At 49.2% G+C, this 27,912-nt stretch overlaps 1 protein-coding gene across 3 annotated transcripts in view; it reads right to left on the bottom strand.

Annotated features, from left to right (window-relative positions):
• Window positions 1-519: 519 nt before the first annotated feature.
• Window positions 520-27,912, bottom strand: part of FHAD1 (forkhead associated phosphopeptide binding domain 1) — a 138,108-nt gene continuing 110,715 nt past the window's right edge. For all 3 annotated transcript variants that reach the window (XM_032653758.1, XM_032653773.1, XM_032653769.1), the window contains 10 exons: window positions 26,980-27,064; window positions 25,280-25,383; window positions 23,336-23,495; window positions 21,981-22,113; window positions 17,319-17,448; window positions 16,501-16,625; window positions 13,473-13,568; window positions 12,829-13,049; window positions 12,121-12,286; window positions 520-669 (listed from right to left, as the gene is read on the bottom strand). In XM_032653758.1, coding sequence (XP_032509649.1) covers window positions 553-669; window positions 12,121-12,286; window positions 12,829-13,049; window positions 13,473-13,568; window positions 16,501-16,625; window positions 17,319-17,448; window positions 21,981-22,113; window positions 23,336-23,495; window positions 25,280-25,383; window positions 26,980-27,064 — 1,337 coding nt within the window. In that variant the 3' untranslated portion in view covers window positions 520-552. The remainder of the gene's footprint in view (window positions 670-12,120; window positions 12,287-12,828; window positions 13,050-13,472; window positions 13,569-16,500; window positions 16,626-17,318; window positions 17,449-21,980; window positions 22,114-23,335; window positions 23,496-25,279; window positions 25,384-26,979; window positions 27,065-27,912) is intronic.

Here is a 27,912-nt window from a genome sequence, read left to right as displayed (position 1 = left end):
GGAACATATGCTATTTACCTCCCAGGGCTTGGGAGAGGATTAGATGAGAAGTGTTTTGAAAACCGCAGAGCGCCATATAAACATGACTCAGTGTTATGGAAGCGATAAAACAGGTTGGTGTTCAGATTTATTATAATAAATTCAGATATAAATGCACTATACCATGGCCCCAACAGCCCTGAGGTTACCATTCTGTCCTGTGGCCTCAGTACACGCCCTGGGTTTTCTCAACTGCGGGTTTCTCGGAGCTCCTTGGAGGTGTGACATTTGGGTTTGTCACTGCCCAAACACATAATTGTATCTACCGGGCCTAGGAGTCTGAATCTCAAACTTATTCTTCATACGCCTGAGTATGTTTACATTCATAATATCTGTGAAAAGAACCCCTCTCCTCACACACTCCAAAATACAGTATTGTGCAAAATACCAGTCTAGGAAGCAACACACTAGGGTAGCAACCTTTAAAGTCCTAAAAAAGCATCTTAGTAGTTTGACGCAGAAGAGTTACACTGACTCACGGAGGATCACGCGAGGCCCAGCGGGACGGCGTTTCTAGTTCCTTCCACCAGGTTTAGAAAACAGAAGGCTCTGGCTGGATTTGCTGGACGCTTCTCTCTTCAGCATCTCCCGTTCTTGGTCCATCTTTGGGGTGTCTTTTCTGGCTCCAACCTTCAACAAGCAAGAGCAACAAATGCCCAGACTCTATAATTGTAGGGAGATCCCCAAATATTTCTCAAATGGCATTTTTTTTAACTCAAAACAAAACCTTTCTTGTAAAAAATATTTATATACACACATAGACGTGAGCAAAACGAAGGTAAAATGATCCACCATTATCACACTACCCACAGGGAACCTTATTCACATTTTGGTGTACACTCTTCCAGATACACAGATAACATTTTCTTCTTACATTTGCATCTTTTTTCGAACCAGGAGTTTCTGATTATAGGCACATTCATTGGGATGGACTTTCGCTCGAAAAGCTGTTACTGAACGGAATGCCTTATGTCTCTGATGTCTTAGGAGGGGAAAATGCAGGATACTCTAGGGGGTCGTCTAACCCTTTTCTGAGCACTACTCCTGGCTCAAGGCAGCCATGTGTGTGACTCTGTCCCTGGTCATAGCTGATTGGGCACTTGGCACGGGCTGGGCTTTTAAAATGGTCACTCCCAGGATTTGGGGCTATGGGCTCTAAGATGCTACTTGCTCCCTGGGCTGGTCCTTTGAACTGGGGGACCGTGAGGTCATTCCTTCCTGTCACATGACTGGAGAGAGCAGAGATCGGGGAGCCATGCAGAGACACAGAGAGGAGATATGGCCTGTGTGTGTGCGTGCACATGCTTGTGTGTGTGTAAAAGAGATGATGCCTGAGATCTGATGGCTTACCAGTTCTATTTCGAGGCCAGGCTCTCTTTCAGCTCTCAGTTTTTATGAGGCATTCATCCCTATATCCTTAAAAAAGCCCCCTCCCTCTTTTTTTCTTTTTTGCGGTACGCGGGCCTCTCACTGTTGCAGCCTCTCCCGTTGCAGAGCACAGGCTCTAGACGCGCAGGCTCAGCGGCCATGGCTCACGGGCCCAGCTGCTCTGCGTCATGTGGGATCTTCCCGGACCGGGGCACGAACCCGTGTCTGCTGCATCGGCAGGCGGACTCTCAAGCACTGCACCACCAGGGAAACCCCGCCTCCCTCTTTCTGAATAGGTTTCTATTAATTGCAACCCAAGAATCTCACTCACACAGTTCTGTATGTACTATAGATGCCACTGTACCTTGCAAGTTTCTTCCCAGCAGGTTTCACACTGCCTTCCTGCAAGCTTTTGACTACAACACATGCCCCTGGGGGAAGAGGGCTGGTGGGTAGTCAGCTGGTTTCAGCTGGTTTCAGTCAGGTGGTTTCAGCTCTGCCACTGACTGCGTGACCCTTGGTTTCCTCATCTGTCAAATAGGGACCAGAATGTCCTGTCTTCCTCAGGGGTTGAGAGGAGGTTCTGGGTGGATTTCAATGGAAGGGGCTGTTAGGACCATCTCTGTAGCTCTTTTCTCTTTAAGACAGGTTTAAAAATCATCTCCTGTGCCAGACCTGTGCCAGTGGCTGACTTGAATGTGTTGTGAGACTGCATTCAAAATCAGTTCAAGGAAGAAAAAAATCATTTCAGGGTAAGAAAGACTAACATCTCTACACTAGCCCACAAAGTAAATCTTGGCAGGAATGCCCAGATAAAAGGAAAACAGACAGGAAATGTAGAAAACCTTTCGCCTCTAAACCACTTTTCCTTTGTATCCGTTTTTATTTGATTTTCAATAAAATTGCTGGCTCTGGGTGTTTCCCAGATGCCAGTGCTCTGACCCGGTGTGGGGCTGGCTGTCGGAGTTGGAGTCTGGGTGTTTGTTTAAAAATAAAGATTCCTTGGTCCCAGGGTCCCCCGAGCCCCAGGTCTGCCACGAGCTTGGGGTGGGAAGCACCACAGAGCAAGCTTTGGTCCCCTTTTTTGAGTGGGGGGACGGGGGCAGCAGAAGGCAGACGGGATGGCTGAACTGGGAAAAGGAAGAGATGGAGAATGGGAAACGTGAAAATGCAAGTGTGGGCCCGAGGGTTGGGGGAACCTGGCAAGGTCCGTCTTGAACCAGTGACCACAGGCAGCGACATGCGTTCAGCCTGAGTGTTTGGAAACACATGCCCCGTCCTTAGAAGGACAAGGCAGGGGTAGAAGCCCCTCATTTAAAGAACAACATCTAGATTGGAAATTTGGAAATTAACTGGAAATTAACTCAGGGCATACTGGAGTGGCTGCTTTGGGCATCTGCAAGCATCGGTTCTAGAAAGATCCCAGTTCATTCCCACACCACCTCAGGTCTTGGTTTTAAACATCCCCCTTTCAGGGAGGCCTCTCTTGGCCCTTGACCTGGGAGTGTGGGGGAGGGAGGTCCCTGTGAAATACGTTCCTGAGCTCAGTGCACTGGCCTTTGTCCTCAAAAAGCAGTTATTTAATCATTATATTCATTTATTTATCCCAGAATAAAACCCAGAAAGACAAGGAGTTTTGTGTGTTTCTTCATTGATCTAACCCAGTGTTTCCCACCCTTTTTTTCAGTATCGTTCTTCCCCTAAGGAGCCTTCTTAGGCATTCTTTCCTAATTGCTCTCACGTCCATAAAATTTGAATGTTACAGAGAGCGCTGTGCATACGTCTGCGCTTTATACATTAAAAAAGTAGAGTTTTGGCCTCGCAGGGGCGATACGGCTCCCACTGAGAAGGGGATTGAACCTTAACACCTGGACAGTACCCGCCATATATCGTAGGCTCTCAACAAATGGATGTTGAATGAATGAGGGCTGGAATCATATCGTCTTGTTTATTCTTCTATCCCCAGTTTCTACCACGATATGTGGCCTAGACTAGGTATTCAATAAGTATTTGTCAACTAGAAGATTTCCCCCTTTAACATATGACTGACGAACAATTATAGAAGACTGTTAGCTGCAATGGGAAAAAAATATAAAATCGATGAATGGCATTTGGTGGACAGAAAACAAAAAACCAGAGGGTCTTAAAAAGGTAGGAGGTGTTAGTTCTGAAGCTTGTTAGAGATGGAGACTCTCTTACGAGTGGGCGAGACGGAGCAGATTTTACACGTCCCATCCTTTTCAAGGTGGGCCTGGTGACTCCATCCCCCGAAGGACTCCAGGCCCACTCTTGAGGAAGGAGTCGCCCAAGTTACACTTGGCAAGGAACCTGGAGGAAACCTTTCTGTACGGAGGAGATCCTAGACGCCAAACTTCTAAGCTCAGGCTGGAGGGCAGGGAGAATGGGAAGCTGGCTCTTTGCTCTTAGCCGAAGCACCACGTGCCCCGCTTCTGTTAAAGCCAGAGGCAGCGTGAAGTTCCAGGGGGTCTCGCATCTCAGAGAAGCACAATATTCCCACAGCATCCGGGACCCATCCCAATACCTCCTCTGCCGTTTTATATCCCCAGGTGGTCCTCAGACAAAACCTAGATGTAGGGTAGTTTCTGCCTCCTCCCAGCTCAGTCGTATATGTGAATGAATAAGGAACAAACTTCCAGTCATTTCCACTTTGCAGGGTGGCAGACGTCTCAGATCAAGTGGGGCCCCCAGGATGCTCTCCGTCCTCTTAACATGCTGCTCTGGGTAGTAACCAGCTTCCGGTCTTAGCACAAGGATGCCGGTTGAGAAGCTTCTATTTTCCAAATATATCCCTCACCTAGAATATCTTCGTTTCTTCCCATGATAACGTGGTTGCCTCAGCATGACTGTGGCCTTTTAACAAACTTGAATGTCTCCTCTCTCATATTCAACCAAAATGTGTTTGGCTTTCAAGCTTCCTGAGAGCTCGGCTCTACTGTCTGCAAAGTGGGAACGTGGATTGGCTTAATTCCAGTTCCAGGGCTGATTTGTCAATGGCAATGTTTCAACATGTTCAAGATTTCATAGTCTTAATTCTCAACTTTTAAGAGAATTCTAGAGGATGCTTCCTTGAAATTTAAGAGAAATGCCACTGGAAATGTATCAGGTTTATTACCTGGAGCTTTATAACCTAAAGGAGGAAAAGCTAGCACTCACCTGGGTGTCAGATCTGCACTAATCCCCAGCTCTCCTAAAGTCTCTGAGCCTCAGACATCTCATCTGTAAACTGGGTATAATAACAACACCCACCCCATAGGGTTGTTGTGAAGCTTAAATGAGATACTGCACGTCGAGTGTTTGGCTCTGTGCCTGGCACATGCCGAATGCCCAATACCTAATAGATGTGGGATAACTGTCAACTGGGCTTCCTGCTGACGTTCTATGGCTTTCTCTCTTCTCTCTTCTGGCTCACCTGGAAATGTGAGTTCTGCATCTTTTGAGTTCTTCACCATCTCTACAAACATTCGTCTCTTTAACACAGAAAGAATATCGACAAAATTTAGCTTATGCTCTTCTTTGCCTTTTGCATCAGAGAAAAATGGAATTTTCTCAACTTTCAGATGCTACCCATTTGGATGGAATGTTGAGCCTTCCTAGGTGAGGAGGTGAGGATGGAGGTCTGCAGAAGGGGGTGTGGCTTTGGGGCAATGCTACACTGTCCTGCTGAACCTTTTAGGGAATCTCTGTTCCAGATTGCAGCAGAGAAGGAGGTGGTCAACCAAGAAGGCTATGAAGGATACTGTATTCTTCTTGGAGGACAGATCTGCTTTAGCTGGAAGCAGAGCCTCCTAGATCAGTGGAAGAGGCTGTAGATGTCCAGTGGCTTTCCACCCAGTGGAAATGTTGAAAGCCCCAATGGCTAACCTCCCTGGCGGGGACTACAGGGGCCTGTTGGGAAGCCAGCATCACTGAAAATCTGGAGCTTGCCACTCCCCTGGGGTTTGATTACTGCTGCTGACCCTGACCTGCTCAAGGCCCTGCACCTCAGGGGCAGCTCATCAGAGAAAGAGCATCCCCTAGGCACTGGAGACACAAAAGTGAGAGGGAACTGGGGTCTCCCTTGCAGACTGACACTCCGCAGGCAAATGTGCAGTGGTGTCAGGAAGGAGACTTTCTCCGAGAGCCCTGAGCATCCACCGGGGTCGCCAACCTGACTCCTACAGGGGCCAGGAAAGTAAAAGAAGTGGGTGAAGTGAGCTGGGGTGGCGGTGGACAGCAGCAAACACACGAGCCCAGTGCCTTTCTAAGGGGCCTGGAAGATGGAGGCTTGTGATGGTGGCTTGTGGGTCTGTGGGCCTAGGGTCGCCAGATCTTCCGAGTTTCCCAGGGAAGCTGGAAATCCAGAGTATTCCAGGAAACTGCCCTATTTTGAAACGTAACAACAAAAAAAAAAATCCCATGAGCCAAATGGAATAGATCTGTGGGCTGCCATCTTGCGACATCTGCTTCAGAACCTCCCTGCTTGGTGTCTAGTTGGTGCTCAGTACATGTTGGAGGGGTTGCCAGATAAAATACAGGACGCCCAGTTAAATCTGAATTTCAGAATGAAGCCAACAAATTTGTTGGTGTGAATATGCCCCGTGTAATATTTAGGACATTTATACTGAATAGCTTTTGCTGTTTATCTGAAATTAAAGTTTAACTGGGCATCGTGTTTTTTGTTTGTTTTCCCCTAAATCTGGCAACCCTACTGGGTAGTCACAAAACTCATGGAGGAAATAAGGCTGTCTTTTGGGACAGGGCATAGGTGCTTACAAGACTCTTCCATTCTCCCAGAAGGATGCTAACTCTACCCTCAGAGGACTGTCCGTGAAGGCTGATGGACCTGTATTGAACTGACAGTTGCCATCCAGGCATTTTCCGTGGAGAAGGCCTCGAGCCTGCAGCCACTCAGTATTTATCACAAACTCAGTTGACACAGTCACTATCCAAGTTCCCAGATATTATAAAGCAGGGGTTAGTTTTAAACCAACAGCCTTCTTCTCTCCCACCTCATCCTGCCGCCCCCACCCCCCCCGCTTTTTTTTTGCAGAACCGTTTATCCAAGCAAAATCCCATGAGGAACTTGGGGTATAAGATAATGGAGAGCTTCTCTGGTGGGAGAAAGGTGTGTGTGCTTTGAGAGTCACACCCTTCCATGGCACCCAAAGGCGCCAGGGAACCCCAGTTTGAACATTGCTGCAAAACTCCTTCCTGGATTAAGTTCAATCAGTGGGCAGCTGGGCACTGAAGGGCAGAGCCTGGCCCCTGTGCACCTGCTTTTCCTGAACTTTATTGAACTCATTGGGATGTGACGACATCAGTCTGTCTCAAGAGCTGTGCACAGATGTGGCCCAGCCAACACCGCGTTGCCGTTCTCAGGGGTGCTGTCCGTTACATCACACAATGTCCTCTCTGGGGGAAAATCCAGCATTGTCTTTGTTCTGTGAACACTTCTGAGCAACACATCCCTCATATCTCACGGACGCTGTGAACACTGGACCACACTGGGTTTTCCATTTTCCATGGGCTGCCAGAAAGCCCACCATCAAATGGGCCTCCCCTTTGGCAGGTGAAGGGATCGTTAACATAGGCACTTTCATCCTTATTTCTGGCTCCATTCTGTACCACTTTCCCCCCTTCTTTCACCCACATACTTCCTTCTTAGGGCAGGGGTTCCTGGGATTCCCCTTCTCCTTTTCTGATGATTTTGTCTCTATGTCCCCAAATCATTTAGCACCTCGGATGGTGGCACTGCCCTTCTGCCTTCTCTCACCTCCAGATACTGGGTCCCTTAGGTCGTTTGTTCAGGAGAAGGGACGGGGCAGGGGCTGGGGTGGGGGAGGGGAGGGCACTGGAGGTGTGTGGATGTTTCTTGGGCAGCCCACGCTGGCATGTACACTCCATAAGCTCTTACCCTTTGAAAGTAAGGTACCTACTTTGTGCCTGGCTGCCAGATCACAAAACCTCTCCACACCTGCCTCTCTTTCTCTTTGAAGGAACAGTTGCAAGGTGCTCATTCTTTGGCATTTCTCTGTACGAGATCCTCTAAACGTTCCCGAGTGAAAATATCAGGTGAGCACAACAGTGTTTAACGCATCCCCACCTGTTCCATTCGGGGACACACCTCTGAGGTTTCTAGGAGACGCTGGGATTCACTGCGATTGGTGGGCAGAAGAAGGGGGTGGGTGAGGGTCTTTTTCTTTAGCCTTCTTCTATCCGTATGCTGCATAGGCCTGGCCACATGGTTCTACTTTATCATTGCGGGCGGAAGAGCACCACCCAAAGCCCCTCCCATCCCACGCTCCTCCTACACGACATCTACCAATTGTGGGGCTTCCCTGGTGGCGCACGCGGTGGTTGAGAGTCCGCCTGCCAATGCAGGGCACGTGGGTTCGTGCCCCGGTCCGGGAAGATCCCACATGCCGCGGAGTGGCTGGGCCCGTGAGCCATGGCCACTGAGCCTGCGCGTCCAGAGCCTGTGCTCCGCAACAGGAGAGGCCACAACAGTGAGAGGCCCGTGTAACGCAAAAAACAAACAAAAAAACCACAAGTGGCACGGAGGAAGCCAGAATCTTGAGAATACCTGGGCCCAAGGAAATCTTGGAAGATAGTGAGTTAAATAGAATAGTGAGGATAATGACGATGGTAGGAGAGCATGTATGCTTTGTGGTCCTATGTGCTAAGGGTTTTGTATACAAGCTCCCATTGAATGGAAGGCTACGAGTTAGGCGCCATTTTTATTCTCATCTTAAAGAAGAGGGATCTGAGCTAATTAAGCAGAGGGAAGGTTAGGGGGTTTTCCTGGCTGAGACCACAAGGCAAAGCGGTGGTCACGCCCCCTAGTCAGGACTTGATTGGCTGGAGATTTGATTGGCAGGAGAGCTGAGCGGCTTCTCCTGCCGGAAGCAGCCGGTGCCCTTCAGCCTTTCTTACGCTTCAAGCCCAAAGAAAGGGCTTGCGTGCTTCTCAAGTGGCAACTTCTGTGCATTTAAAAATTTCCTATTGAAAATTCCAGCCTTAGCCCATTCACAAAAGGTATCTGGGTCCTTTCTTGGCCGTGGCCCTAGTCCTATTCACCAAAGAGAAGAGCGTGTCCCATAAGAGCTGCCGGCTTTGGGAGGACCGGGGAAGGCGTCAGCTGGCAGGAAGCTCCCTGAAAGAAATAGAGGAATCCCCATCCATCCATGAGCTGCCTATTCTTCCCCCTTAGAAACCGGGCTTGCCATGTGCCAGGCGCTGCAGGCATTTTGCCATTTAACCCTCCCGCTGCCCCACGGAGTAGGCCACTTGTTAACAGTTTTGGTTGCTTTTGTTGAGGAACCTGCGATACAGAGGTCAAGCCACTTACTCAGGGTCATTCGGGGCAGCAGTGGGGCTTGACCTCTATTTGCTTGACTCCCAAATGCGGCCTCTGAACTCAGAGACACTGCCGGCTTCTCGAGTGATGTAGATTAGAGTGAGCACGGCCTGGGCCACGGTTCCCGTCCCTCTGCCACTTGGACAGAGCCACAGACCCAGTTCTCTGTGAATGCCCAGCATTTTCTACCAAGTCTCATTTTCACAGCCAAAGGTATTAGTGTGGAAATACGACTTTTGATTCTTGAAAGTTCTGCTTGGTGAAGGGATGGTCAAACATTAAAACTACAAACTACATTTTTTTTGGGGGGGCAATTCTGAAGCTTAAGATGTGTAATTTCATCTCAGTGCTTCAACCCTGCCACCTCTATGAACGGGTGAAGAGTTTCAAAGTTTTATACAGGAGACTACAAAAACTAAGGCTCCTTGTGAAAATACTAAGTGTAAAACTTAGAAAAGAGGAATTCTATTTTCTGTTAACAGAAAACAACGAAGATATACTCCCTGGAAGGAACTGATGCCAAGACAGATGTATACAAGTGCCCTTTAGAATCCAGCAAAACTTTAAAATTTATTATTGTTTTCTTCCTGACAAACAGGGATTTCTGACCACATATTAATAACAAGCCTGAAATGCACACCTGAGTCCTGGAGTGAAAACCCCAGGAGCAACGGTGAGAGGTATACAAGGGGGCCACCCTGGTAAGGGAGACCCAGAAGGAAGGGGTGTGGAAAAGGGAACATGGGCTGGGGAGGGCAGCAGGTGGGGAGGGAATCCTGTTTCTGCCGCTTAGTAGCCAGGGAACGGTACCCTCTGTCAACTCAGCTTTCCCCTCTCTCTAAGGGGCCGACACTTGCCAGCATCCCTTGCGGGTTGATGGGAGAGGTGAAGTGCGGTGTGGAGCAGGTGCCTGCCCCTTGGTAAGTGCTCAGTACACGATACCATGGGCGATGCCACGATCCTGGCTGTAGTTCATATACATCTTTCCCCCAACTGTGAATTCCACGAATTTGAAAGCTACTAGCTGTAGCTCTTCTGGGGACCCTGACACAGGTTCAACTTGGCCATTTCAGACCCTTCTCGACTGAAGGATGTCTAGCGCCAAACAGGCTGGCACGTCCCTTGCATTGTGTTATGAATGAGGCAGCCCATGAATAATGCATGTGAAGCCTGATTATGTAAATCCTCAGGTTTTCAGTACATGACAATGGCTTTTTTTGGGCCCTTTGCTGTCCCATTCTGTGGTCTGGTGTCTCTGCTTTGGGGCCTAGCCTGCCAAGCCCTGGGGGTGGGGGTGGGGCACTTCGGGGAGGGGTGAGCTCTCCAGAGGGCACATCAAAGGGAAAGTCACAGCTCTGCCACTGGCCCAGCTCTCCCTGGCATTGCTTGGTGTGAAAGGAAACTGCCTCTGCCTGAGGCAGCCCCATGACACACGCAGACTAAGGCCTGTGATGTTTAATTCAGAGCAGTGAGTACTGGAAACACTGCACCCAGGCTCCCTCAGAGCAGGACAGCCACTTTTCATTTCTGGGGCTATAAGCCAGAGAGCCTGCTGTCTGGAAACCTACTGCCTGGAAAGTTTGCAGGATGGAGGGCAGGCTTCTGCAAGGAGCTATCTGACCATCACCTCCTGGTTGAGGAGAAGGGCGCCCTTCTGTGACCTTGGCCTCCTTAGAGCTCATGCAGGCAACACACACACACGTGCAAACACACAGCACATACTCACATGTACACACATACACGCAAGCATGCGTGTACAGATAACACAGCCCCAAGTCAGAAGGACTTGGGTACCATTCTGGGTACTCAGAATAGCAAACCAAAATCTTTATTCTCAGAGAGCTTATTCATCGGCATATCCCCAGCACCTGGCAGAACAATGAAAGTAAGAATAGCCGCCTTTAAAAAAATTCGGGACGTTCACTAAACTTATTGTGGTAATCATTTCATGAGGTAGGTGAGTCGAGTCATTACGCTGTACACCCTTAAGCTCAATACACTGCTGTATGTCGATTATGCCTCAGTAAAACTGGTAGAAAAAGTAGTTATCTGAATAGAAAGAACAAGATAAGATACACGAATTATCAAAAGTTAAAAAAAATACAGACGAGCTAGACTGTGAGTCTCAGAAAGCACTGTTCACAGCAGCCAGGACATGGAAGCAGCCCAAATGTCGTCGATGGAGGAGTGGATAAAGAAGGTGTGGTACATATATACAATGGAATACTACTCAGCCATCAAAAAGAATGAAGTAATGCCATTTGCAGCAACATGGATGGACCTAGAGATTGTCATACTATGTGAAGTAAGTCAGACAAAGACGCATATCATATGATATTACTTATATGTGGAATCTAAAAAAAAAATGATACAAATGTGCTTATTTACAAAACAGAAACAGACTCACAGACTTTGAAAACAAACTTTTGGTTACCAAAGTGGAAATGTGGTGGGGAGGGATAAATTAGGAGTTTGGGATTAACATATACACACTACTATATATAAAATATATAATCAACAAGGACCTACTGTATAGCACAGGGAACTCTACTCAATATTCTGTAATAACTTATATGGGAAAAGAATCTGAAAAAGAATAGATATATGTATATGTATAACTGAATCACTTTTCTGTACACCTGAAACTACCACAACACTGTAAGTCAACTATACTCCAATATAAAATAAAAATTAAATTAAAAACAAGTTTAAAAAAATAGAGACAAGCTAGACTAGGAGTCTCAGAGAGGTTAAGCTAACACATATATATGGAATCTAAAAAAAAAAAAAGGTTCTGATGAACCTAGGGGAAGGCCAGGAATAAAGACACAGATGTAGAGAATGGACTTGAGGACACAGGGAGGGGGAAGGGTAAGCTGGGACGAAGTAAGAGAGTGGCATGGACATATATACACTACCAAATGTAAAACAGATAGCTAGTGGGAAGCAGCCGCATAGCACAGGGAGATCAGCTCGGTGCTTTGCGACCACCTAGAGGGGTGGGATGAGGAGGGTGGGAGGGAGACACAAGAGGGAGGGGATATGGGGATATATGTATGCATATAGCTGATTCACTTTGTTATACAGCAGAAACTAACACAACACTGTAAAGCAATTATACTCCAATAAAGATGTTAAAAAATAAAAAAAGAAAGAAGAATGCCTGAAGTCACACAGTAAATGGTAGAACGAGTCTAAACGTAGGTCTGCCTAATGCTAAAGCTATTCTGACACCTTCCTTTGCGTCGGCGAATGCATTCTGTGCTACCTGGATCCCCCTAGGACCTCAGGTGGCTGCTTCTAAAGGGAGCTGAGGGGCAGCCTCAGAGGCTCTGCTCCGAGCGGGGACCTCTCACCTCCTGCCGCCTGATCGCCCTGTGGACCCTCTTCTCCTGGTGCAGCCGCTGTTCCACGCGCTCCAGGGCCTCCTTCAGCAGCGCCTTTTCTTCGGCCTCTCTGTAGATGTCGTCTTCCAGCTTGGCCACCTGTGACTGGTACATCTGAACCGACACTTTGCTCTGCCTGGGCACACAGGAGAGACAAAGTCTCTTTTCCCCTCATCTTTCTCAACTGACCACCAATGCTCCCAACCTGGGGGATTCTCAGAACACTTCTACATATGCCTAACTTAGCGGTTTCATTACAAGTGGGGGAGAAGGATGAAGATTTGGGGAATAGAGGGCAGAATAAATAGCCCATTGGCTGTGGAAGTGTAGCATGAAGGTGGCGAAGGTTATGCTACCAGCCCCTCCCAATTTCCCAGAGAGGGTGGGAGAGCTGATACCACTGAAAATATGATGGAATTATGAAAAGCACACACATGGTGAAACATCAGACACATTCATAAAAGGTGCACCTTATTCCTTAAGACAGAGTAGGGTACTTTAACTGCTGCTTTCTCGCCCAGAGACTTGGGTCCATCAGGCCCTGAGTCACCATCCCGCCTCCCCCCTCCACACCCAGGCCTCTGCCCTCTTGTCCTGGTCCCTATGGGTCTGCAGCTGCCCCGAGGTTTAGCCTGGAGAATGGAGGCCTGGGCCTTTTGCCGGGGGCACGGGCCGTACCTGAGCTGTTCAATGTCTTTCTCGTATCGCCTCAAAAGCTCTTCTTTTCTCTCCAGCTGGTTCTTGAGTAGGGTGATCTTATCAAACACCAGGTCGAGGTCTCTTTGTCGAAGCTGGTTGACCTTCTCCCTCTCTTTTGGGGAGAGGTGTTTCATGGACACGTGACCTGACATATCTTTGATATTCATCAGACTCCCGAGGGTTTTGCTCATATCCATGTACTACGAGAAAGCGTTTCGCAGGTAAGAGGCCTGGCCCAAGACCGCTGGTGGCCACTTTGAGGAGGCAAACGTCTAATTCTGTTTCATTCATTTTCTGCAATTGCAGAGAAGAAACACATGCTTTGCAAATGAGTGCATTTGGGGCTTTTAGTACGACTTTCATTTTCGCCGCATCCATTTACACCATGCCTTTTTGAGAATTGGGGGGCGGGCGGGAGGGGGAATGACAACAGACATAAACATTCACTCTTACTACCCAGTCTTCCAAGGAATTTGGCTGTGCAATTTCCAGCCCATGCTGGGATAGTAGATGGGTCTCGTGGAGCTACTGTAACAAATAAATATGTATGTGGGGTTGATGTTTAAACCATTTGCAGGGCACGCAGGTTTGGACAGGAGGGGACTGATGCTGGGTGTACCTACCAGCTTTTCACTAAGATCTAAAGCCTCAGCCACATCCGTTTTCCCTAACTTCTCAGTGGCCATGATGGACCCTGGGCTGGAAAGGCCATTTTGAGGCTGAAATAAAAAGAAAGAAAAAAAACTCTCTTGGCATTCCATTATGATTTTCTACATCCAGAAGAATAACCCAAAGAATAATGGAAGAACTGGAAAGTTACCAAAGAATAATTCGAGAGGGTTGATTTATTTTTTAACATCTTTATTGGAGTATAACTGCTTTACAATGGTGTGTTAGTTTCTGCTGTATCACGAAGTGAATCAGCTATACATATACATATGTTCCCATATCCCCTGCCTCTCGCGTCTCCCTCCCACCCTCCCTATCCCACCCCTCTAGGTAGACACACAGCACCGGGCTGCTCTCCCTGCGCGATGCAGCTGCTTCCCACTAGCTATCCATTTTACCTTTGGTAGCGTGTGTGTGTATATATGTCCATGCCAAGAGAGTTGGTTTTAAATCCAGTCTGACTCTGTGAACTGCTTTCTTTATGACTGTGTTCCTACCCCTTCAGAGCACGACTGCCTTTGAAATGATGCATCGCTTGTGCCATTCTTTGGCCACTGCCTCGTCTGTCTTCCCTTTAGGCCAGTGGTTCTCAACCAGGGGTGACTCTGTCCACCCTACCCCCTCCAGGACATTTATCAATGCCTGGACACATTTGTGGTTGTCATAATTGCTGCTGGCGTCTAGTGGGTAGAGGACAAGGATGCTGCTAAACACCCCACGATACATAGGGCAGTCTCCCAAACAAACAGTTACCTGGCTCAAAAAATCAGTACCGCCGATGTGGAGAAGACAAGCTCCAGAGAATTGGGGACCGTGTTGCCTTTGCTCACTATCCCCCTCCTTGCGCCCAGCATGGCACTTGGCACCGAGTGGTGCATAGTGGGCATGTTTGTTGAATGAACGAATGAAGGTTAAGTAGAAAATAGCCTCCCTCCTTTTTATTAAAGGAATCTCATTTCTATGCAGCGGAAACCATACCCTCACAAAATTTGGCCAAACCTTCTCCTAGCTCTGGAACCTGGTGGGTGGGCGTCACTTCAGACCCTTTCCAGAGCCAATGCAGATAGTATTTGCAGCTGCATCTCCCTAAGACCCCAACCAGCCAGCTGGCTGCTGGAAGCCCAACTGACTGCATGGAAAGGCCACCAGACTGAACCGGGGGCCTGATCTGAACGACTACAAACAACCATAATAAGCCTCCTTAAAAAATAAATTGGCTTTTAATGCTTGCCATGAGCATCTCTTAGCCCTAGCATGTGTTGGCACTACCCTGAAAACCTCTGAGATTAAAAAAAAAAAACTACAAAAATAAAAAGGCCCCCAAAGTGACTGTGATAGATAAGAGTGGACATATTTGTCTATGTATCTGTGGAGATGAGAATAAAAGAGGGCATCTGAAGATGACAATAAACCGGGCAGATCTGCTGCAAAAAGAACCTGAGATGCTGCTCAGTGGCTTCAGCTACCCTCAGCTGCATCCTCTGTACCTCTCCAGATTCCCCCTCTTTTCCTGAGGGGAGGGTCACTAAGGAAGAGCCTGGGCTACAGGATCCAATCACACAGTCCCCACCCGGTCTCTGCAGGCTAGCAGACAGACCACCAGGGACACACCCATGGCTTCTTCAATCATTATTCTGTGACCTTGGGTGAGGTACCTGACCTCCTGAAGCCTTAATTTTTCTTATCTGTTAAATGGGGACGATAATAGTAACTATGACACAAGGCTGCTACCATGGCTAAGTGAGATGAGGCATGTAGCCGGCTGAGCTCCACGCCTGGCACACAGTAAGCAGTTAACAGATGTCAGCTATTCTTCCTCCTGCTCTTTCGTTTAATTACTGCCAACCTTGGAGGCTTGAGAGTTGGGAGGTTTCCTGCTCTGTGGTGTCGGTGGTGGGATGAGGGCTTGTTGCCGAGGAGAAGGTAAATCTTGGAAGCAGCAGCATCAGGATGTGAGATCCAGCTGAGCTCCCCACCTGGAGATGGTCCCTCTACTCCCAACCTCAGAGAAGGAAGGTTCAAGTTTATCAGGAAAACCAACAAGTTTCTGAAGACTCACATCTCTAGACGTGTGAGCAAATGTCTAGAAAAACGGTAGGAGAAAATGCTGGTACAGATAGGATGGCTTTATTATTTTTTCCAAAAGCTGGTTTAGACCAGCTGCCGCAGCAAGCCACACCCAGCAGGTCCTGTGATTAATGCTGACCTGAGCTGTCCATTGTCATGTGTCAATCAAACACGCGATCGAGCATCCATTTAGGATACAGGGCACCTCCAACCTAACAATCAAATGACTTCTGAAAATCCTGGCAAATACAAACTATGCTCCCTAAGAAAGGAAGCTTTTCTTGGATAATACTGTTTAATAATAATAGCTATCATCTATTAAAGTGCTCGCTATGGGCTAGGCACTGGGACAAGCACTTTACATAATTATCTCCCGTAATTTTTCCATCATCATTTTACAGCCGGGAAATGAAGTCCCAGAAAGGTTAGGAGCCTGCCCAAGGTCACAGAGCTTGCAGAGCTGGGATTAGGACACAGATCTCTGATTCTAGAACTTGTGTCTTCTTAATCATCATGGCTCCCTTCTGCTGCCCTTTATGCGTTCATGTTTTTCCGTTTATAGCAAAAAGCAAATATTAGGCAAGCTCGGGACATAATGTTGTACATTAGCTTGTTGAATATTGTCTGCAGAATATAACATGTGATGTGAAAAGGAGGGCCCAGAGGTTGACCTGGCCAACATCAGTGCAATGCTACGTCACGCTGTACATGATGGGAAGCCGCCTTTCTATTCAAACATTGGACCGCTGGTACGGCCAGGCACCGACCAGTCCATACAGGTGCTAGCCCATCAGGGAGGACCTGGCCTCGAACCAATGATGTATCCAGTGGTGCCAGGGCACACGGCTAGTGTCTGTCCTCATGCCCACCCTCTCCACGTGTCAGTCAGTGCAGAGACAAATTTTCTTTGGTTACCGCTCGGATCTCTACTCTTGAAAAAGTTGGCAAGTCAGGTTTTACATCCCATATTTTCTGAACATTTTTTTCCATCCCGAGGGTCTTTACGTCTAGAAATGATCCATCCATGTGGTCTTTATGATCTATAAAGGAAATAATTTACACTCAAAAGAAAGGCTCAGGAAGAAGTTACTGCATGTAAAAATCACAGCTGCTATTTACTGGACACTTACCACAGGCCAGTACTAATTACCTCACCATCCTCCCTTGGCAGGTGAGGAATCAAGGCCCAGAGAGGTGAAATGACTTGTCCAAGGCCACACAGCTAATATGAGTGCGCAGCCTCACAGGGCTGAGGCACTGAGGGTGAACCTTCGGCCACAGGTATGAGGATGGACTTGAACCCAGGATTCTGTGTCCTAGCCCAGTGCTCTACCCAGCAGCAAGCTTGGTTTCTTGAAAGCCCTATTCCCTCTACACAGGGTATTTATCCTGGGAAGTTCCCCAAGGTTGGTCCTTGCACAGCATCAGTCTATGAAAAAGTTTCCACTGGGCCACAGTGAAATCAGAAAAAGAAGGACAAGGTTGTGAGTTTTTCATGAAATCCTGTTTATTTAATATCAAGGCCTGCTCTTGACTCTGAGATCATGTCTGCCCAATTTTTTTTTTCCTGCCCATCTTTTTTTTTTTTTTTATAACTATGTCCTTTTAGTTATGAAATGATGGGGATAGAAGATGGTGGTCCTGGCAAACTGGTCAGTCCCCAAAGTGAACCCTCAAGTCTGGGGCCCACGGCTCTCAGCACAGAGCGGGTGACTAGGAAGGAGGAAACTTACTTGACGAGCTGGCCTTCTCAAGTTCTTTAATTCGCGCACGAAGCTCGGATAAGGCCTTTTTCTGACGCTGAATGACTTCCTCATGTCGGGACCCTTTGCACTTGGCCCCTAGATCACCGAAGGACTGCTCCTGTGGCCAGAATGGTGAGGACAGCAGCTTTATCAGGGATCAGAATCTCCCTCTCTTGTATTTGAAGAAACATGAACAAATCATGGATTAGCAGAAACCCCGTCACCTACTTAGTACCTTGGAAAATATCATTAAGGGGCTTCAGCAAAGAAGGAATTTAAAAATTTCGTTTCAAATACAAAGTCACATCTAGGAAGATTTCCAACTTTCCTACCTACTTAGCATCACTATAAATAAGAGATCCCCTCTATGTTCCATCCCCATGTTTTATTTCTCTTTTTCTTCTAATATTCTTCTAAGCTTGGGTTTCCACTTGTTGTCATTCTGGTCTCATCTCTGAATAATCACATCAAATTCGTTCCTGGAGGGGCATTTTTTATTTTTGCCTGCACCGTGCGGCATGCGGGATCTTAGTTCCCTGACCGGAGATCGAAACCGCGCCCCCTGCAGCGGAAGCGCAGAGTCTTAACCACTGGACTGCCAGGGAAGTCCCTGGAGGGGCATTTTTTAGGTAAGAACATGTGATATTTTCTTCTTAGCTGGTAATAAGGATGGTGGTTTAATATCTGCTCGAGGGAATTTGATGGGCGGACTCCTGGCTGGTCTGCAGAAAGGAAAACACTCCTCTGAGACTCCTGGACTCTCTGGAACAGTGTGGTTCAACAGAACTTTCTGCAACAATGGAAGTATTCTCTATCTGCACCCTCCAATATGGTAGTCACTAGCCATGTCGCTAGAGTTGGGTTTACAAAGGGCACAGACAAGGAAAGGTCTTCCTCATCTCTTAAGGGTCATGTACATATTCTCCCCTTTGAGAACAGGAAGAATGCGGGTTTCTTCCTCCAGAAAAATTCACGTACAAAAATTTGCAGACAACTTCTGGAGCTTCAGGGACCCCCTGAAGCCCTGTCGTAGACTCCAAATTAAACAACACTTCCCTAGGGTAAGTGATTCATTCATCCACTCATTCATTCATACCACAAAGGTTTATTGAGCAGGTCTATGTGCCATGCCTTGTGCTAGGCTCTGGGAACTTAGCAGCGACTAAAACTGGCAAAATCCCTGTTATCATAGATTCTGCATCCTAGTGTGAGCAGACAGACAATACATAAGATAATCATGGAAAATAGATGGTGGACAGTGATAGATATTAAAGAAAGAAACTGGAAATGGGATGGGGTGTTGGGGAATGGTCTTCAGATGTAAGTACTGTGGCTAGGGAAGGTCCCAGTCAAAATGGCGAGAAAGGGAAGAAACTGACAACTTGTTTATCACAATCTTATGACAATTTTGGTTCAGAGAGACAGGGCTCACCAGATACTGTGTAGGCACTAGGGAGAGATCGGGGAACCAGGCAGAAAGCTCTGCTGCTGGGGGCTCATTGCTATGGGGCAGACACACCAAACAAGTAGAAAGACATGTTCAAATTCCAGAAAGTGATAAATGCTACCAGGAAAACAAAGCAGAGAAGAGGGAAAGGGACATTTATTTGCTCTTCCTTCCTTGATTCATCAAATGCTTATTGAAGGCCCATGTGACATGTGCCAGGCCCCATGCTGGCCACGATGGGCACAAGGCTCATGGCCTCACTCGGGGAGCCCAGCAGGGCCGTCTGAGGTCCTCCTGGGGCCACACTTCTCACCCCACATCCCCACCACTCACTCCTTCATTTCATTCAGGCTCTGCTCCTGGTCTCCTCCTGGGAGGCCCCCTCCCACACGCTACTCTACCCCGAATCCTGCTGTATCTTTCCTCGGAGCGTTCACTCCCGCTGGACATTTTGTTCGACGTTGACTTGTTTATTGCCTGTGTCTCTCCTTTTCCAGAATGTGGGCTCTGTGAGAGCACAGTTTGTCTCCGTTGTAGACTGTGCTATTCCCAGGGCCCAGCCTTATTCCCCGGGCATAGCAGGGGCTCAAGAAATACGGAGCCGGAAGGGGTCTGCCCCAGTGTTCCTGCTGGGACCAGGGCTCAGTCCCTGAGAGAAGGGGGCACTCTACCCCCGGCTGCACTTAGTAGGACCTCGATGGAGCCCGACTCTGGCTACAGCCAGCTTACTTCCCAGGCTCTTTCTACACTGGCCTCCCTCTCTTTGAGGGTGTATGTTTGCCTTGGGAGTAAACACCAGGAATGTGTGTGTGTGTGTGTGTGTGTGTGAGCACATGCTGGAGGCTGGAGAGGAGGAGGTGGGCAGGGGTGACCGGCCTTGGGGGTGGGGCAGCCGCAGTAGCCAGGCTTGGTGACAGCCCTTCCTCTGCCTGCAGAGCTCGCCTGAGCCCGATGTGACCCTTACTCATGGCTCTTCTGGGAATTTGTTTATTTAGGGAAGATGGAGATTCTTTCTCATACAATGCTTAAGCCCTCTGACCCACTCTGGTTTAGAAAGCAGGAAGTAGCCTGAGTGTGGAAAGCCGTTCTGAGAAAGAAAAAATCCTTTTTACTTTTATCTTGCAGCCTCCCTCCCCCATCTTCCTCAACTAACCCCTCCTCGTCACAGAAACTAAAAATCACAGGCCTCTGGTCAACAGTCCTTTCCAGCAAACACGTGCAGAGTCGCAGGGGGTCTGGTGTGAGCAGGGACCCTGAGCATCCTCCCCTGAGCGCAGCACAGGGCCTGGCATACAGCAGGTGCTCAATAGTTGTTGAACGTGTGAATGAATATGCGCCGGGTCCTGCACGAAGAGCTTGGATTCCGACAGGAGTGAGACCTGCTTCCGGCCCCGTGGAGCTCACAGCTGCGGAACTCGCTGCAGCCCCATCGCCAGGTGGCCCTAGTAACGAGGAGACACCTCTGCTAAAGTTCTCTGGATGGTGATTGTTGCCAGGGCCGGAGGGCTGAGCCCTTTCCTTCACGCTGCGGGCGGCCCTGGCTCACTGCTCTTTGGCAGGGGAAAGGCATCTTTGTGAAGGCAGGAAGGCAAGCTGACACATTTGGCCCTGTCTCCAAGTGAAAGTCCAAAGCCCATTACTGAAACGCTCTGCTCTCTAGTTTCACAAAGCAAAGGAGATCCTTGGACTCCAGGAAACCTGGGGCCTCGAGGAAGTGCCATACCCATAGTCAGCCGCCCACGTACAATGGGGAGCATCACAGCCCCTGCCACGGGGACAGATGTGAGCGCCACCATTGAGGACTGCGTGGTGAAGGCTGTTCTCGCTCTAAGACATGATCCCTGTGTGCTGCGCCGCTGGGACTTCCAGGCATGCAAAGGCCTCTGGGCAGAGGTTGCCAAGAGTCAGCCATGGAGTGTAAGTGGCATGGCTCTTTGGGAAGGCAGTTTGGCCATACCAAGCACAGTTCAGGCTGTCCTCTGGACATCTCGGAATCACATCTAGGAATTTGTTCTACATACTTACAAGGATATTAACTATAGCAACGTGTGGAAGTAGAAACAAATGTCCATCAATACAGGACTGGCTGGATAAAAGGGACATGATGGAATTCATTGCTGCCATTTAAAAGAATGAGGTAGATCTTTACATGCTTACTTGACAATATGCCCATTAAATAGTCTTATGTGAGAAAAAAATAGTTGCAGAATATACGTGGCTTGATACCATGTTTTGAAAAATACCCTATTAAATAAATATATGTATATGTAAGTTTGCACGTGTTTGTGTGTATAAATTCATTTCTCAACAACCCCATGGGGGGGTGGTGACTGGTATTACTCCCACTTCCCAGATGAGGGAATTGGTACTCAGGTGCATCCTTGAGGTCACACGGTTTCTGAGTGGAGGAGTCAAGACTGGAATCGAATCCAAGCCTGACCTTCAACCACTGCACAGTCCTGACTGTACAAGCACGTGGTGGTCTCTGTGAGGAAAAGGTCTGATGGCACACGTCCACATAAGCAAGTAATATTTTTGGAACTTAAAATGAAGATGTTTACAAAAGCAAAGAAAGGGGCTTCCCTGGTGGCTCAGTGGTTAAGAATCCGCCTGCCAATGCAGGGGACACGGGTTTGATCCCTGGTCCGAGAAGATCCCACATGCCGTGGAGCAACTAAGCCCGTGCGCCACAGCTACTGGACCTGCAGTCTAGAGCCTGCGAGCCACAGCTACTGAGCCTGCGTGCCACAACTACTGAAACCCGTGCGCCTAGAGCCCGTGCTCCGCGACAAGAGAAGCTACAGCAATGAGAAGCCTGTGCACCACAACGAAGAGTAGCCCCCATTCGCCGCAACTAGAGAAAGCCCGCGTGCAGCAGCGAAGACCCAACACAGCCACACACACACACACACACACACACACACACACACACAATAATAATAATAAAAGTTCTCCTAGATCCCAAAGTGCCCTCCTTCCCACGTATATTCCTCCTGAAACATATTTCTGCCTCAGGGCCTTTGTAGTGGCAATTACCCTGCCTGGACCGCCCTTCCCCAGCTGTGCCTTCTCTTTCAAACTCGAACCTTACATCACCCTGTTAAAAAAAAAAGCAAAAAAAAAAAAAAAGCACAAAGAAAGCCACTGCTGGGCTCTTTCTTAGCTTGTCTTTCTAGCTGCCCAGGGACAGGGCAGGCACTCACTTCCTGGCTGCTCAAGAAAATATCGGTGTGGATTGGTTCTATCTGCACCGAGATGTCACACATCTGGGTTGTGTTCCTGGGCTTCTGTTCCTTCTCCTTGTGCAGCTGGAGTCTGTGTTTCTCTTGGGAGGCCCTAGGGCAGAGAAGATGAGACACTGGGCAGCAGAGTCGTTGGCAGCATGAATTCCGGGAACCGTGAATTATCTTTGTACCCACGAACAGAATTGGAAAAGGGACTCCCATTCTTACAGGGAACCAAAATCTTTGAGCCTTCAAGTCTACTGCCCAAAGATTTCTAGGGAAATGAGCTTCGGGGGACTTAAGGCTATAGTGACCAGACAGGCAGGCCCCTACCCATCCTTGCTTCCTGCATTGGGTCTGTGGGACACCTGCTGTGACATTCATGGGGGGTATTCACTGTGTGTCTGCTGTTTCTAACACTTATTATTTGTCAACCCTTCTGTTTCTCATAGAAGTCCCATGAGGTGGGGACTCTGCTTGCCCCGTTTTACAGACAAGGAGAGAGACATATAGCAATTTGCCTGTGGTCGTGGAGCTTGTAGGTGAAGGCGCCTGGCCTCGAATCCATGTAGCCTGGGTCTGGAGCCTATTCTTTTAACCACTATGTGAATCTGCCTTGGCCATGAACCACGGAGCACATGAAGCTACAGAGTATACATGAGATATCAATTCTACGCAAACTTCCTTGGGAAAAACATTAATCTTATGTCAAAATATGGATACACTATAGATGGAAATGCAAACTCACATGTATTTTTGAGACGAATCCGTGGGACAACAACAATATATTTAGTTTAAGCTGACCTCTGACACCTACAGTCTATACCTTTGTACAGTCAATATTTACTACGTTCCTTTATATGCCAGGCACCGTGTGAATGCTGGGGAGTCAATAGAGTCTACACAGGGGTTCTCATGGGGAAGGCAGACAATCAGCAGGTGGGAGCAGCCTGGCTGTGTGAGAAGGGTTCGCTCAAGTGGCACGAAGGAGCTGATGGACCCCAGGCAGAGCAGGAGCCCTTGGCTATGTTTCGTGACGGCGAATGATGGAGGGCTTCCTGGAGGAAGTGGCATTTAAGCTGAGATTCATCTGGAATATTGGGCAGGAATGTCTAGATGCACAGAACTGAGCAAAGCTTTGTTTTAAATGATGAGGTTGTAAAGCAATGAAATGTACGTCATTCATTCATCTACTCATTCATTCAACTCTTCAACCAGCGTTGACTGAGCACTGCCCCCCCCTCGCCCCCTGCTCTGCCTCTCTGTGCCAGGCTCCCTGGGCACTTGGGTGTGCCTGGGCTCCGCACACCCGCCGTGCAGACCTTCCTACCCACCTGAGTGCCCGCTTGAGGGCCTCTAGCTCCTTGTCCTTCTTCTCCAGCAGGCTGCTCATCTGTGCCATCTTTTCCTTGAGCACACTCAGCTCACTGCTTTGTTGCTGGACCAGCGCCACATTCCGCTCCAGCTCCATCTTCTGCCTCTCGTTAAGCTCCCCTGGGAGTGATGTGGAAGCTGGTTAGGGGGTCTCCCGCCCCAGGTCTCTGCGAGCACCACAGCAGCTCTGCCAGGCCTCTAAGAGCCATGAGGCGGTCCACCCTCCAGGGATGTTCTGGGGGCTTCAGTAACGGCCAGGAGGTCTGCGTGCGTCTTCCCCCCCAAAACAGCAAAACGGCATTACCTTTCAGTGAGTGCTGGCGCCATGAGGCAGCCCGCGAGGCGCCTGCCCGGCCCCAGCTGTCAGGACCTGTGAGCCTGTGGCATATTCTAGGGCACCTTCGGCTGCCTGCTCTGCATGTTTCCTACGGCGTTCTGAGGCCTCTGGAGACTGCTCATGAGCCTGCCAGAGGCAATAGCCTCCAACCACGGACCGGTGGAGACAGGCTGGGGTACGCAGCCCAGCTCCCTCCCCCCCCCAGGTGGCACCCCTGCGACCACACTGCAGTAGTAACCTCGGTCCCCCACTGTGCCCACTGACCGGCCAGCACAGCCGTTATCTGCTTTCTTCCCCCTCCTGTCTTACTTCACTTCCACTGCTGTCTTCCCTGGGATCATCTCTCAAATAAACCACCTGCAGTGGAATTCTGGTCTTGGGGGTCTTCTTGTGGGAAAATCCAAAGTAAGACACCTACACTGGGATTTCCCTGGCGGTCCAGCCGTTAAGACTCTGCGCTTCCAGCGCAGAGGGCGAGGGTCTGATCCCTGGTCGGGGAACTAACATCCCACATGTCGCAGGGCCAGAAAAAAGACACCAACACTGCCTTGAGTCTTCAAAGCAACGCTACAAGGCAGTTCCTAGTAACACCCTCATGTCACAGGTGCAGAAACTGAGGTTCACAGAGGTCAGGGGACTTGCCTAAAGTCGCTCAACTGAGAAACAGCAGATCCAGAACCGGGTCCAGCGCCTACCCATTCTAGAACTGGACACTGTAGCCTCTCTCCCACGTGTTCTCATAACTTGGTATGGAAAAATCACTCTTTGAGAAATCCTGCCATAAAAGCCTTGGGGGCATCAGCTGGTCCAGACACAGGAGCAAACACCACTGAAGGTCTGGGGTGCACGGATTTGAGATGGGGACGAGAGGAGTGCTCCTCACCCTCCCTCCACCTCCCCAAACCTAGCTACACCCCCCGACTCCTGCCCTTTGGCTGGATGGAAGCTAGGGATGGGAAAAGAAGACAGCTCTAAGAAGCAAAAAGAAGAGAGGCAAAAATAAAAGTCTGGGGAGAAGAAGGGTCAAGTAGGAATATTCAGTCAGACTTGTGTCCGTCCAGAAGAGAGCAGACCTCGCAGCTATTTCGCCCCTAGTCTAGTGGTCTCTGACGTCCAAATCAACCCCGGGAGGCAGACGTGCTGCAGGTGTTTTTGCATCAGAAGAAGGAGAGGCCCGGGAGACACCTTCCTTGAGTTCCCTAAGCTGTTGGGTGCTAGGACTTGTGCCGGCTGGCCTGCCCAGGGGCGCCCACGGTTGACCCCCAAGCCTTTGCCCCCAGAGACAAATCCTCTGTGGTCATCAGAAATTGTCTCCGAAAAAGAAAGTTGCCTTTCCACACAGAGGTCCAGAGCCATCTGAGAATGTTCCCTGTAGCCCCATGTCAAAAGGAATCAGTTCAATACCCAGGATACAGCTCTTGCTGACCCTGAGCTAAAAGTACTGTGACGGCCCAGGAAGTCAGGTTGAGTGGGAGTTTGAATGCCCAGCTTTCCAACCCTTCAGACACGTTTCTTTCCTGTCTTGAAGTGGGTCAGGAAATCAAGGGACATGGGCAACTGTACACACCTCTCAAATCTGACATTCGGCTATGGGCTTCAGTGAGGTTCTTCCTTAACCTCATGATCTCCTGCTGAGACAGGATTTCCTTCTGAGCAGTCAATAAGTCCTCTCTGAAATTCACAGAAACAGACCAAGTCAGTTTAACTCAATCTCCCTGGTGTCTTGAGTGCCTGGAAGGGGCCAAGTACAAAGGCAAAGTGATCCCCAATCAATGATGGTCCATGGGATGCCTGTCCCAGCAAGGGTGATAAGCACACTCTTTAGAAATTCTCAAAACAAAAATCCATTTTGATCCACCTGCATTACAAAGAAATACGTGGAGACAGAACAAAGGATCCCGGCCGGGTTCGCCCTGAGGTTGAGATACAACTAGCGTGAAGCTGAAACTATCTTGCCGCTCAAGCGTCTGTCAGCGTGAACCAATGCTCTTGTGGGCTTTTGATCTTTGGTGCAAAGAGGAAGGAAGACTATTTTTTTGTGGGTTCAGGGATTCTTTGAGGACGAGGAAGAGGAGAGAGAAGAGGACGGTATGGCTCCCGTTCTCTCACCAGCTTCTTTTAATTCCTGATGGAGAGACGTGGTGCCACGTGAGTGAGTGGTGCTCATGGGACCCTTTGCAGAAGTGTGGGCCCTGGGGCCCAGAAAATCAAGGGGGACACAGGGAGGGTGGGATGAGGGCAGCTCTTTGGCCCCATGCCCCAGAGGGCAGGACGTCTTTGGCACCATGACGATCAGGGTGGCTGACAGGGAAGCAGTGTTCCGTGGGAAGGGGCCCAGCGTGACAGCGGGAGAGGTGCCTTGGGGGGGGTTATGAGCAAGGGTGAGACACCCCAGCCCTGAGAGACGCGTGCTGTGTGTGCGTGTCTGTCTATCTGTCTCTCTCTCTACTCCTTGGCTGTAACTCTTCCAACTTGAGGATGAAACTCTGCCTCGAGGGTGTCCACAGCTAAGGAAGTGGACCAGAGAAGAGGGACGTGTTGCTGATCCTTCTCCAGGTCGTGGCTACTGCTGTCTTTAGAGAGAGCTCTGTCTACCAGGAGGAGTCAGTTAGGAACTTTTCGGAACATGGAGGCTGAGTATCTGAGTATCTTTGCCCTCTTGAGGTAAAACCCCTGTGACATTAGACTTTGGTAACTGGTATGTGGTGCAGGGCTCAGGCTGGTGGCTTGTCTTTTTTGAGAAACTTTCTGAATCCTTCCTCTGCATCACATTCCTGCCTACTGTTTGTACGCTGCTTGTCAGTGGCTTTCAGGATCTTTCCCATTCATGGATTTTGTTTCTCTGGAAACTGTCAGCTCTTTGTGGCTCCAGGTATGGACTTTTGGGTTGGGAGGGAGCTTCAAGGTCGTTTAGTCCAACCTCTTAACTTTTAACCATCTGCAGGACCCACTCAACCAAGTGGTGTTTGAAACCCGCTTATAATACCCAGGAATGCACTTGCCTCGAGCCGGTACTTGGAAAAAGTAGCCAATCATAGTATTAGCTGGCATTCATGTACCTCATCTCACCAGCAGGGAAGCTGAGGCACAGGAGGTCACGTGACCTGCCCGGGGCCACACACCTGGAGAGTGTTGAGTTGGAATTTGAACATGATCGAGAAACTACAGGGATCAAAAAACTCAAATGGCAGCAAGAATAGCCCGGACTCAACTCCTTTTTGCAGACTGACAACGTGGCCAGAAGCAGGGGTCCGGTCGGGTACTCACATCAGGTGTTCACACACTGCGTCTTTGGCGGAGCTCTCCACCGGAGGTGCTGCCACAGTGTCTTGCTGTGTTTCCCCCTCCTGGGCTGAATCAGAGGGACAGGCCAGCGTCACCACAGTCCTTACACAGCGGATGTCTTCCTTCCCCTTTGCTTATCAACACACCTATGGCTTTCTCAACTTACAAAGCTTCCCTATGCCCCCAGCCCTCTCCACCTAATGGGAACCAACGTGTGTTCTGTGTCACAGGCTGCCGCCTCCCGCCGCACCACGTATGAGCTCGTGAAATCTTCCCAGCTACTCTCTAAGGCAGGGATCACTGACTCCATTGACAGACGAGGAGATGGGCGCAGGAGGGGCGGAGCCTTAACTCCTGGGTCGCACCTCCTGCCCTATTTCCTGCTCTCCGCCCCGACAAGAGTCTCGTCCTGTCCTCACCTCCCACTTACTCCTCAGCCCACGCCTTCCAGTTTCCGCCCTCACCCTCAGTTCACCCACTCATTTATTCGTTCGACAGATGCTTAGGGAGCATCTGCTTGATGGCAGGCATGGATCTAAGAGTGGGGTGACAAAGATGTAGTCGCTCTCGGGTCCCAGCTGAAACATCCTCCCTCCGACCTGGACTTGGGCTGGGAGACTGAGTCCTGCCCCGTGCCCGTGCCGTGGTGCCCTGTCCATCCTGGGTCCCCTGTCAGGGCAGTGATTTGGCTAGCTGCCTGGCCTGTCCATTGCTGAACCCCCCAGTGCCTAGAATGAGCTTGGGACATAATAGATGATCAGTTATGCATGTTGAGTGAATGAATCCATGAGGTGAGCCCTGACAGCTTGTCAAGTGGCTTAGACTAGGACCACGGTTCTCAACCAGTGGGGAGTTTACCCTGAAGGGGACGTTTGGCCACGTCTGGAGACATTTTTGGTTGTCGCACTGGGGTGG

This window comes from Phocoena sinus, chromosome 1, assembly GCF_008692025.1.
Source record: "Phocoena sinus isolate mPhoSin1 chromosome 1, mPhoSin1.pri, whole genome shotgun sequence".
NCBI lineage: Eukaryota > Metazoa > Chordata > Mammalia > Artiodactyla > Phocoenidae > Phocoena > Phocoena sinus.
This window is presented reverse-complemented; position numbering and strand designations above follow the sequence as displayed.